General features: G+C 37.7%; 2 protein-coding genes across 2 annotated transcripts in view; both read left to right on the forward strand.

The window, feature by feature from the left end:
- Nucleotides 1-13,502, forward strand: part of LOC134678819 (HIG1 domain family member 1A, mitochondrial-like) — a 171,748-nt gene that overhangs the window by 88,513 nt on the left and 69,733 nt on the right. The gene's annotated exons all lie outside the window — the stretch shown is intronic.
- Nucleotides 1-13,502, forward strand: part of LOC134678800 (division abnormally delayed protein) — a 75,965-nt gene that overhangs the window by 46,119 nt on the left and 16,344 nt on the right. The window contains exons 3-5 of the mRNA XM_063537497.1: nucleotides 2,218-2,558; nucleotides 2,664-2,875; nucleotides 4,551-4,719. Of these exons, the coding sequence (XP_063393567.1) occupies nucleotides 2,218-2,558; nucleotides 2,664-2,875; nucleotides 4,551-4,719 (722 nt within the window). The remainder of the gene's footprint in view (nucleotides 1-2,217; nucleotides 2,559-2,663; nucleotides 2,876-4,550; nucleotides 4,720-13,502) is intronic.

Consider the following 13,502-nt stretch of genomic DNA (forward strand, 5'->3'; position numbering starts at 1 on the left):
TCAAGCAAAGGAACTGGCTAGCCAGCGCCAAGTGTAATATTACACGAACCACTTGGTGCCACTTTTGACCCTTCTATAACTCAAAACATCTTTAACATAAACACATAAAACTACGTGTGTTTAATTATATCCATAAGGACATCTAGAAGCCCAAATTTCATGAAGCTAGCTCAAACGGTTATAAAGATATGAAGGTCAAAAAGTCGTAAATTTTAAGACTGACTGACATACCTATAGTACCTAAACCTAACCTACTTCCAGATGACCTAGAAGGATGAAATTTGGAATCCAGCTCAGTTATTGTGTGAAAGCGTAGGAAAAAATCTAAAAATTAAAAAAAGTTATAAAATAGGGGGGGTCCCCATACAAAAAAACCATTTTTTATTGTGACTGACATATAAGTACCTAAACCTAACCTACTTCCAGATGACCTAGAAGGATGAAATTTGGAATCCAGCTCAGTTATGGTGTGAAAGCGTAGGAAAAAATCTAAAAATTAAAAAAAGTTATAAAATAGGGGGGGTCCCCATACAAAAAAACCATTTTTTATTGTGACTGACATATAAGTACCTAAACCTAAGCTACTTCCAGATGACCTAGAAGGATGAAATTTGGAATCCAGCTCGGTTATTGTGTGTAAGCGTAGGAAAAAATCTAAAAACAAAAAAAAGTTAATAAATAGGGGGGGTTCCCATACAAATTTCTTTTTTATTGTGACTGGCATATAGTACCTAAACCTAACCTACTTCCAGATGACCTAGAAGGATGAAATTTGGAATCCAGCTCGGTAATTGTGTGTAAGCGTAGGAAAAAATCTAAAAATAAAAAAAGTTAAAAATTAGGGGGGGTCCCCATACAAAAAACCTGTAATACGCGCTAAACAACCGGCCAACGGTGTGTCGTTGGCGGCGCGCGGCACCACATAATTAATACAAAGAACAGAAGTAAAAAACATGCAGCGGAAACACAAGAAAAAACATTAAATCTCAATACCTGCCTAGTTTTCTTTACAAAAAGTATTGATATCCCATCAAAAACATAAATGTAAAAAAGGAGAGCCAAGTTCAATACAAAAATTATGCTTGGCTGTGGGGTTCGCCGCAAAAAGAATGGAGATTTAAATGAGTGCCAAGTTCTATGCAAAATCCAAATATGTATTTATAGGAACAAAATAACATTATAAACAAGTATTAAACTCTATTTCTTTGCTTTATTGGATACCTATAACAATTGCTGTTATTTAAAAAAAATGTGAGATCTTAAAGTAGGTTAGATTTGGCTTGGCCAGTTTTTATCAGAATTACAAAATATATATGTTGAATAACTTTATAAAATGATTGATGTAATGAAAACTGGCCAAGTCAAATCTAACCTGCTTTAAGATCTCGCATTTTTTATAAATAACAGCAATTGTTATAGGTATCCAATAAAGCAAAGAAATAGAGTTTAATACTTGTTTATAATGTTATTTTGTTCCTATAAATACATATTTGGATTTTGCATAGAACTTGGCACTCATTTAAATCTCCATTCTTTTTGCGGCGAACCCCACAGCCAAGCATAATTTTTGTATTGAACTTGGCTCTCCTTGTTTACATTTATGTTTTTGATGGGATATATTTCACGCGCCGCCACTGTTACATAGAGAGCACTAATATTATTGTTTGTTTCACTTTTGTAGACTTTTGGCACGTACTCTGATCTGAATGTACCCTTATGTAAAGCAGTGATTAAAAGCGAATTTGTTTTTCATCAAATTAATATGTAAAATATTAACTAGCGTAGGTATAGATAGATGAAACATGTGTAGATTTAAGGGTGACTCATGCTACGTAAGGCCGAGGCGGCCGACATGCCATGTTCTATGACGGCTGATCGGTGATCACGTGGTGCTTTCCATAGAAAAGGAACCGCCGGAAGCTCCGGCCCGGCCCCGGCCCGGTATAGCGTGAATCATTCTTTAAGCGACAATAAAATTGTTCAACTTTTTGCGTGAAATATTAGTTTCTAGTTAACCTCTGTGAGTTTAACCCTTTGTATGATGTCTTCGCCTTCTTTTGCGCATATTCGTTATCATTCTTAAGTGTTGTTGTATTAATAATGTTAATTATTAGAAAGCTCTACATACATGGTCTCCTGACTTATTACTCGCACGTAATGTTAGTTACGGACAATTGTTACAATTATTTAAGGTAATAACTTTTTTTTGTTATACAGAACACCTAACGGCGCTGTCACATCAGTCACAAAACAAAACGGCGGTGTTGTTAGCGCAAGTTTACCGCGCGCAAGGGGCGCGAGCGCAAGGGCCGCTGAGCGCGCTGTACGGCGAGGTGCGCGCGGCGCTGCGGCCGCCCGCCTCCGACCTGCTCGACGCGCTAGTCGCTGAGCCGCCCAGGGACCTCGCTGTTGCTACTGACAAGTTCTTTCGTGAACTTTTCCCCTTGGCCTACCACAATATACTCAAACTAGATACCAAACAATTCACGGTCCAGCACGAAATGTGTCTTAAAGATGCTTATGATGCCGTGCAGCCTTTTGGAGACGTTCCGCAACAGGTTAGTGTGGTTTTTATCGTTACCTAAGATTGTTTTTATACAAAATACCTAATTTCAAGTTGAAAATTTATGAAATGAAACTAAAACGTGTGTTTTGTGTGACAGTTGGGTATGACGCTGTCGAAGTCTATGCAGGGCGCGCGGGCTCTGCTCGTGGCGCTGGGCGCGGGCGCTAGCGCGCTGGCGGCGGCGGAGCAGGCGGTGGCGCGCGCGAGCGGCGCGTGCGCCGCGCGCCTGCTGCGCGCCGCGGGCTGCGCGCGCTGCCGGGGTCTCGACGCGCCGCCCTGCCGACACTACTGCCTCAACGTCGTGCGAGGGTAAGCCCCATCACTATGCCCGCAATACTTTATTGTTCTTAAATTATGGAACGCATGCGCTTAGCGAAAAGCTGCTGCCCTGGCGAATAGACGAAAACTGATTAAATAAATGAGTATTCCAAATGATACCTTTATATTAACCCCCGACAGCAGAAAGAGGGGTGTTATAAGTTTAACCCCAATGTTAGCTTGTCTGGGGCATTGTAACTCTCAAACGGATGGACCGATTTCGATGCGGTTTTTTACGTGGAATCTAGTTTCCTTGTGGTCGTTCTTATTAGCTATGTTGGAAGAGTATCCAGCTCTTTTCCAAAATGTTATTAGGCATTTTTGACATATTTTTTAATGTTATCTAAATAGCTTGAAATAACTATTACATTATAAGTCTTATTTACGTAGGCGGTTTTTAATTTTTTTTTATGTGTATGTTATCTGTGCTTGCAAATAAAATTACAATTAGTTTAAAAGTGTTTATCGTCTACAATTTCATAACTGCAATTGCATTAAAGGTTAAATTTTAAAATAACATACTTTAGTAAGTTACTAGTTACTTAAATATACAAAATCTTAAGCTACTGGCTTATGAGCTTATTTTTTTTTATAAGAGTCTAGTAGTCTTGACTGCGGAGTAATGCTTCATTAATTAAAATAGTTCAATAGCCGAGCGAGCTTGAAACTGTGCTAATTAAGCTCTTAGCTTGAGTTAAGAACTTCCCGCGGAGACTTACACAGGCTTTTCATTCCCGGATCGTCTGGAGTAAACTGAGGAATTCGTATTAAATGTAAGATGCCTACTTCAAATGCACGTTTAGTGTAGGAAATTGAGAAGTATGTACTTTGTACTGATATACCTAAAAGCACAGAAGTAAAGTATCTTACCACACTCACCTGTAATATGCATAAAATTGTACTCTTTTATCCGTATGGCTATCTATATATTAGCAGATGCGAAAAGTAGAAACATTAGATAGAATCTTAAGAATAAGTTAAATGTTGAATCATTAAGCGCCATTTGCACCATCCCATTAACCCGAGGTTAACCGGTTAGACCTGGAGTTACCATGGTTACCCAGTGTTCTTACCAGTACAAACACTGGGTCTGTTTAACCGGTTAGTGGGCACCATGCAAGTGTAAAAGGGCTAAGTGTAAAATAAAAGTGGGAAAATAATGTTAATAATAAATAAAGCAGTAATAGTACATGTGATACAAGTGTGCTACGTTGGTCATTATACACGAGACGATTTCGTGCGCGCGAGCAGAAAGCGAGCGCGCAATAAGAAAGCCGATGTACCCGATGTGTACAATAACCAACGCACACGCGTTTCATACGACGTTTTTCATATTAATCAAATTATAATTAGTTAAAAAAATTAGTAAAAGTACAAAATCTGTCATACTGCCTGCCTCCGCTGGCGGCCGGGCCCCGGCAGGCCTACGGCGGAGCGCCGGCGCCCTCCATTCCTTGTTGTACTGTAAAAGCTACTCGACCAATTAAGAATGTCTTTATACTTGCATCGGATTATCATACATTAATTACCGCACAAGTGCGATAATGAAAAAGCGCGCGTGCTTAATATTTCCGATTATGAGTTTATAAGCGGTTCAATAAGTTCCTCGTCACAAGAAAGTGTGTTGAAAATAATGTAGAGATACGAGTATGTAACATTGTTTCAGATGTGTGGGGGCGCCGGTGGCGGAGCTGGCGGGCGCGTGGACCAGCTATGTAGAGGGCGTGGAGGCGCTGGCGCGCGCCGATGCCGACGCCGCGCTGCGCGCGCTCGACGAGCGCGTCTCACGCGCCGTCATGCACGCGCTGGAAAACAAAGTTCAGCTTGAGAAGAAGGTCAGCACGTTACTCACTACCGGCGTTATTCCTTTCACACACCCAACCCCAACACTCTTATGTCTCTAGCGCGAAAGACTTAGGTACTTACACCGACTGTAAACTAACATCTAAAGAGCCTAACGAGTGAAGTAACTTACGGTGCGCCGCCGTTCCGTTCCGCCACGCATATATATATTCGCTTACAACATGAAGTACCTAATCTCACCATGAGTTTCGCATCTGCACGCACCAATGTCAGTAAGAGCGAGATGGAGAGAACATACCTATATCAGTTAGGGCGGCGGTCGGCAACCTTTTAGCAGCCAAGGGCCAAATAGTAGTTACCGAAGTTAACGCGGGCCGCACTTTGTTAATACAGGGTTACTTTTTTACCAGTACAATAAATCAACATACGTAATTGTTGCCAAAAATAAAAAATACCAGCATTCTTTGTTACTACTATTTGGGAACAAAAAGACAAAAATTACAATGCCCGAACTTATCTGCTAAATACTAGAAAATGTGGATGCCTTACGCATCAATTATTAGCAAACGCACGAACTGGCAACTGTTTGTTTACGTCATCGCGCGCGATTTCATACCGTTGACACCTTGTAATTAGTGCAACCAGAGGTTACTAAATTGGTGAAGGATAAATTAATTGATGCGAAATAAAAAATAAAAAAAATTTATTTGTGCAATGTGATCTATTATCGATACCAATGATGTGGTAAAATTTATTGTACCGGTAAAAAAGTAACCCTGTATTTATGACTTTATCAGACATTGTCGTTGGACAATATTACATACAAAATAGCCAGTAGGCCACCAAATGAAGACCAAAAACAGCCACACAGGGGAAATAATTCGTGTATGAGCGAATTTTGGCATAGTTGTAGGTCAAGGTGCCTTACACAACATACTGAAAGTACTGGTGGATGGGGGGTGTGCTAACGGGTGGAGGGGGGTTTAAAGGGTTTTTTAGTTTTTCGTAAATAACTCGTAAACGGTGGCTCATATCAAAAAATGTTCTTATACATAAGTAATCTACATAAAATTGCCTACAAGAAAGATTCCGTACACTTTTTCGCTAGGATCAATAGTAAAAATGATATTAAAGCCGGTAAGTTAGTTATAATCAATTTTATGCTCCCACTCGTAAACGGTGGCCCATAACAAAAAAATATTCATGAACATAAATAATCTAGATAAAATTGCACACAAAAAAGATTATATACACTCTGGAACCAACCCATTGTTCTGCCAAGCCAACTGAGCTACCGAGACTTACCCGAAGACAGCGAAAATTTCTACTACTACATCTTTCATATCAGCCTTAAGGTACTGTTTGGATTCAGACTACGCCAGCATTACTGCTACAGTATTCCACCGGGACATTACTGCCAACCGCATTACTGTCGCAAATGACGAAAATCGCGCAGCAACATTGATTTTGACATTTGCGCTGTAATAGTGTTACCGTCGACTGCACTAGTTCAGGAAAAGTAGAAAAGGTAATTTTTCGGGCAGTAATGCAGTAGTATTGCAGTGCGACATTACTGTCGACTGCATTACTGTCGCAAATAGCAAATATCTACTAAGCAACATTGATTTTGACAATTGCGGCAGTAATGCAGTCGGCATTAATGTCGCGTTGCAATAATGCTATTGTCGACTTCACTACTGCAGGAAACGTCAAAAGGGTGACAACCAACGACCCAGTGGCACCTGACTCCATTCTCAACACCATATTTTGCCGATGCACGACCGGGTGTGGGGCGCGATGCAGCTGCCGGAAAGCAGGAATTTCGTGCTCCAGTGTCTGCGGTGTATGCTCTGGCTCATGCACTAACGGATCCCCCATCGAAATTACCGTCAGCAATGATGATGATGATGATTTTGTAGTTTTAGAACATAATTAGAAATTTTATTTATAGAACTATACGTCCCAATCTTAAAAGTAAAGTTACTATTATGTGTAGATTGATTATAATTAAATTTCTCTCTTTAGTATCTTTTTAAATATTGATCCTAGCGAAAAAGTGTACGAGATCTTTCTTGTAGGCAATTTCATGTTAATTATTTATGTATAAGAACAATTTTTGCTATGCGCCGCCGTTTACAAGTTATTTACGAAAAACTAAAAAAAAACCGGCAAATTGATTAAAATTAAATTTCCCCCTTTAATATCTCATGAAATATTGATCCTAGCGAAAAAGTATAAATAATATTTTTTGTAGAGAATTTTATCACAATTATTTAAGTAGAACGTTTTTTTTGCAATAGGCAACCGTTTACTAGTTATTTATGAAAAAGCAAAAAAAGGGACCTGCGAAGTGATTGTAATTAACATTCCCCCTTTTATATTTTTTAAAATATTAGTCCCAGAGAAGAATATTTCGTATATTTTTTATAGGAAATTTTATGCAGATTATTTATGTAAAAGAACATTTTTTGATATGGGCTACCGTTTACCAGTTGTTTATGAAAAACTAAAAAGATACTTTAAAATTGATTATAATTAAATTTCTCGCTTAGTAACTTTTTGAATATTGAGCCTAGTGAAAAGTATTCAATATATTTTTTGTAGCAAATCGTATGTAGATTATTTGTGTTGTAGAACATTTTCTGCTATGAGCTACCGTTTACGAGTTATTTACGAACAACTAAAAATAAATGAACCTTAGAACTGATTATAAATAACATTCCTTCTTTAGTAACTTTTTAAATATTGATCTTTGCGAAATGTGTACTATATTTTTTTTGTAGGAAATTTTGTGTAGATTATTTACGTTTCAGAACATTTTTTGCTATTGGCCACTCTTTACGAGTTATATACGAAAATATAAAAAAACAGACCACAAAATTGGTTTTAATTAACGTTCCCGTGTTGATATCTTCTTGAATATTGATCCTAGCAAAAAAGTGTACGGAATCTTTCTTGTAGGCAATTTTATATAGATTACTTATGTATAAGAACATTTTTTGCTATGAGCCACCGTTTACGAGTTATTTACGAAAACCTAAAAAAAGGGACCTTTAAACCCCCCTCCACCCGTTAGCACACCCCCCATCCACCAGTACTTTCAGTATGTTGTGTAAGGCACCTTGACCTACAACTATGCCAAAATTCGCTCATACACGAATTATTTCCCCTGTTTTTCCTTCGTTTGGTGGCCTACAGGGACGCTCGCGGGCCGCAAGTGAGAGGTTCGCGGGCCGCATGAGGCCCGCGGGCCGCTTTTTGCCGTCCGCTGAGTTAGGAATGCAAATCGGCTATAACCGTAACCGAAATATTCGGTTATAACCGAATATTTTGACAAAATTTCATAACCGAATATTGGAAACTCGAATAACCGGTCGGTTATTTTCGGTTATTTATTTATGACTTAAATTTTATGTTTTTATCATCTAATCTAATTACTACAAAATCCTCCCTTTTTTGGCTGTGACGCCTGTGACTATAATTTTTGTCATTCCTGGACTTTAATAACTAAAATATACCAAATTTACTTCCCTTATTTATGAAATATTTTTATTGAATATTGTATCACATCCAAGATCATATTTTACTTTTGCTGTAAGGTTTACTCGGGTAATTCCGAATGTCGAAAACTGTCGGATATTTCCGAAAAGAGACTTTTATTATGATGGAATTTAGGGTGATTTTCATCTGAATTTCGGAATTGTCCGACATTCGGTATTACCCGAATACACCTTATTTGGTGTGTTTTATTAAAAACGAAGACTTTTACTCATATTCCCATACTGTAGGTACTAAAATAAACATTTTTGTATTTTTTTAATTACTTCATTGTAAATTTATAATTTTTCGTCGAAAGTAACCGTAACCGATTATAACCGAGATTCGGTTATTTTTCGGACATAACCGTAACCGAAACCGGTTATGAAGTTTGGCCGGTTATGTCAAACTCGTGATCTGGTTAGAGCTATATTAGGTACATTCTAAATAAATAAAATATTTACTCTATTCAAATAAAAGGATGACTAATGTCCATTTCGATTCTTGTAACAAATGATTCTTTAATAGAATATTAAATAAATAATTTGGGGACAATCTGCACCCTGATCCGCCTAACCCAAACTAAGAAAGCTTGTATTATGGGTACAAGGCGACGATATACATACATACTTAAATAGGCAAATGCATACATATCATCCGACAACGACTCAGATACTTTATATGTATGTTTATTTCATATTCGGACTTTACCCAAAAAGCGTGGGTAATACTAAGTAAATAACCCCGGGTAAACCTAAATAAGTTTACTTAATATTCTGGCATTACCCATACATGTGTATATGTACTTAATTTAAGTAAATTTAAGATTACCTAGGTATACAGGGATATACCTAGTAATTCCCGAGCCCTTTGGGTAAAGCCCGAAAATTAAATAAAACTTACACCATTTACAATAATACAGATTAATGTTGTTAAAATTTTCGGACTTTACCCAAAAGGCTTGGGTTTACTGGGTACTTAAGTTTAATCAACCTTTTAACATTACCCGTAAGTCTCGTAACATATATGTACATATATTGATATGCTATATCACGACACTCTTGTAATTTCATAGTATTTAAACTAGAGATGTCACGAATATTCGGCAACTATTCGGTATTCGGCGTATTCGGCCATTTGCCGAATATTCGGTATTCGGCCGAATAGTAGGCAACATTCGGCCGGCATAATACCGAATATCTGTTACACCTACCTAAAAAGAAAAATTTCACAAAAGAAATAACCAAAACCAAGGTATATTTAATATTTAAAATGTATTCTTGGAAAATGGTTAAATACGAAGGCACGTTTTTGACCATTTGTTGATTCCAAAATATTTAATTTTTATCATGGGTCTGATTTTATTGACTCTAACTAGATTCATTAATTCTGTTGAACATAAAAATATATTTTAGCAAATGTTGTGCTTTGTTGGCGAACAGTTTTCATAATATTTTGAGTCACAAATGTACGCATGTCATGCCGAATATTCGGTATTCGGCCGAGAGAGGGGCCGAATATTCGGTATTCGGTATTCGGCGAAATTCACTATTCGGGGCATCTCTAATTTAAAACCATGTATTAGCGCCTACAAACGTGGCGCCTGGGGGCTATTCATTAATTACGTCGTTTCAAATTTTGGGGGGTCTGGACATCGGATGACGGTAGCATGACGTAGGAAGAAACGGGGTCATTCGAAGCATGATTTTTGGATGATTTTAGAGGGCGGGGTGTGTCAAAAATCGTCCAAAATAGATGACGTAATTTATGAACAGCCCCCTGGCTTGTAGGGTAGTGTACACGCATGGTCTCTCATCGGATGTTCATACTAAATGTGATTCAGGCGCGTGATGATCCAATAGTGTGTTCCGCCATTATAATCGTTAAGTCAGGAACCTGCCCGATCTGGGGTCACATGTTACAGCGAGAGCAGCGTGGGCGCCTCGCCCACTTGTTGGCCCCTACCGCAAATATATAAGTATACTTTTAAATGCTTAATGGCCAAAGGGCTATCGGTCCATCTTATTTGGATGTGTTTGGCAATCGACGCCAGCACACAATTTTAAGAATAATTTCCTACTCATGCGATTGTATAATTGGGAAAAAAAATCTTGAATACCTACCACAGTCTACGTTTGAAATAATTTAGCGTTTTCGTAGAGAATCTCTCCAAAAAGTCTCTTGAGTTGATGCACTAAAGGATGATTCACGTCAGACCGGGCCGTGTCCGGGCCGGAGCTTCCATAGTTCTTTTTAGGAATTTTCAATCGCTCCGCTTATGGTTCCTTTTCTACTAATAATCCAGTAACTTTGTCGAATTTTGTAACCTGGCTATTTTGCGTCAAATCCGGTAGTTCTGATTTTTTGCAGGCTTGCTTATGATGATGGCCCAATGAATAATCCAAGTTTGTGACCTCGAGCGCCGAACGCAACTTTGTCAAAAATCGAATATACCGTAATTTTTTTAGATTTGGGCGATTATAACCCTAAAGTACTAGTTTTTGATAGTAACTTCCTAGGGCGTTTTTAAAGTAGACTAAATTTGCTATAATAAGACACTAGAATTGTCTCTGTACATCTAATATTTTCCGAGATAAAGCCTTTCAAAATTTTATAATTTTACATCAGTTCTTAGCTATAATATAAGGGTTAGGTAGGTAATTTATGTGGAATTCATAATAATATTTATTATTTTATTATAATATTTATTTCCAATAATTTTTTTTTTTCAAAATAGGCACTCATAATTTTTTTTATAGAATATAAATATTTTGTAGAACGTGGCGGTGATGAATTCCAAAAGCTTCATCAAAATCAAATCAAATCACACAAGCTGTTAACTATTGTCCACAGGAGAGACAACTTTTGTTCTAAAATCAGCGTATGATCCGTAATTAGCATCTTATGAAATAAATAACTTCATATAAGTTATTATTAACCGGAATTCACGGTGAACTTGCATTACTGAGCGTATGGCTGACCGTTACGCGTTTTGCGCCGTCTATATCCGAATTATTCGACAATTCCTACAAAACGGTTGAGGATCGGAAAAAAATTCCTGAACATGACTTGTCATAAATTATATGCTCTACAATCTTCATTTATATGTAAACATCATTGGAGCTATAGAAACCTTGTTATTCGTGATAAAGCATTTTTTGTGACCTTTGACCTTGAATAAACTCCGGCGCGAACACGAGGTTTTCTGTGACTTTTAACGTAATTTATAGACCGCCGAAACGAAGGTGTAGTTATACGAGTTTCCAGCTTATTATTTGTCATTCCAGGGTCAAAACCTTTATTTGACTGGGTAACTAAGGAATCGCCAGTACGACGCTCAGACCGGCACGTTTGCACTTTAGTTCATGTATCTCCGAAACTAATGCAGATCCCATTCTCAAACTTTCCATGTATTTTTGATGGACTATAAGCTACATTTCGAGGTAAAAATATTTTTTTTGAAAAAAACCGAACTTTATATAAATTCGACTTGAAATTTTCATTTCCGGTTTTTTGTATGAAAAAAAGAAAAAAAATCAAAATTGTTATAACTACAAGAAAAAGCAACAAATTGTATACAAACCAATATTAAACTTATTTTTCAGTTTATTGAATAATAGCTGCATCAGCTTTTGTAAAATGCTCTCCTCAAATTTCGTCCATTTTTCAAATGCTTCCAAACCGGAAACGGTGCCAAATAAAAAATAAAATAAAAAAATGCGTATTTTTAGAATATCGAGTAGTATAATTATTCCAAATTTCAGCAAATTCTATGACCTGACACTTTTTTCGCTGCCCGCTTGGCGTGAAATGCCCCTACTATATTATGCTAAAAAATATGCCAGATGCTAAATGGAAAATTTTGGTGCCAAAGCGAGTGAAAATATGCCAGATCTGGCATCATTTATGCCAAGTTGGCAACACTGTATGGTACGCAACCTACCTATCTTATAACTATGCTTTTACTTACGTAGTTACCTATCTGTACAGAGTATAAATTTACTTCGGGCTTACGGGCCATACGGGCACTGGAATGAGAATCGCATGTGTTACACCAACACCACACAGCCGGGAGCAGAGCGGCACAGCAGGTGAAGTTGTCACCTAATGCCATTTATTAAAAGTACACCTGAAAAATAGTACTTACGTTATTGTCGAGGCTCGGAAGTAGCTACTTGCAGGCTGAGGATTCCTTTTAAACGGACGACCTTGGGAGTCCGTTTAATTGAATCCGAAGCCAGCAAGTAGCCTTCCAGCCGAGTATTCTTTGCTTTTCTCAAAAATGGTGCATGAAATATAAATATCATAGAAATGTTTTACAAAAGCAACGTTCTTACGTATATATTTTCGCAGAAAAAAGCCCTTGCCGCCTTTTTATTTTTTTAATAAAAAAATAGAAGTGTATTTTTCTGCCGAAAAAACGCTAACCTATTTGAGACAGCTAAATAGTCGCGGTAGGTATTAATCATCTATTTGGCTGTTTAATGGGCCTGTGCCTTCATTTGATATGGCCATTTCAACTTTTAAAAAGTTTGGAACTCGACAAATAATGGAATTTGTATGCAACATTGCAGTCCCAAAATCGAGACTGCAATGTTTTTGAGTTTTTAATTTTTGACTGACCATAAACTACGCGCTTCGCGACCTATTTTTTAAACGGCAAAGTCTACTTTGCCGTCCATTTTTGAGAAATAGTACATTACTACAGAGGCCGGGACGAAAGGGGTTGCCGGCCGAAGACATATAGACATAGGTCTGAGCGCGGGCAACCCCATTTCCCGCCGAGGTATGTATAGTGCTTTTCTCAAACATGCAATGAAATAAATAAAATAAAAAATCCACGAAGTTTTATTTATAGAAAAAACTAAACGTAAACTACACCCAAAATATAACCAACACGTACCTATATCATTATCACGCGTATGTTTTACAAGATTCGTGTATCTTTACTACCCGTATATTTTCATGTATCTTTGATTTTTTCGCCTTGTATCCGTCTGACTGTCGTTTTCGTCACATAAGTTTACATAGTCTTTCACCTGAAACGTCATACTTCGCAGCCTATTATAAGGAACATAACATCAATATTTCATTGCATGTTTGAGAAATAGTACATTATTGCAGAGGCCGGGAAAGGGCAATTCGTGGATGAGTTTCGATTTTGTCGGACGACGAGAAGCGGAGTCCGACAAAGAAGACGAATCCACGAATTGCTATTCCTGCCGAGGCATATATAGTGCTTTTCTCCAAACATGCGAGGAAATAAGCTAAAATAATT

This window comes from Cydia fagiglandana, chromosome Z (genome assembly GCF_963556715.1).
Source record: "Cydia fagiglandana chromosome Z, ilCydFagi1.1, whole genome shotgun sequence".
Classification (NCBI taxonomy): Eukaryota; Metazoa; Arthropoda; class Insecta; order Lepidoptera; family Tortricidae; genus Cydia; species Cydia fagiglandana.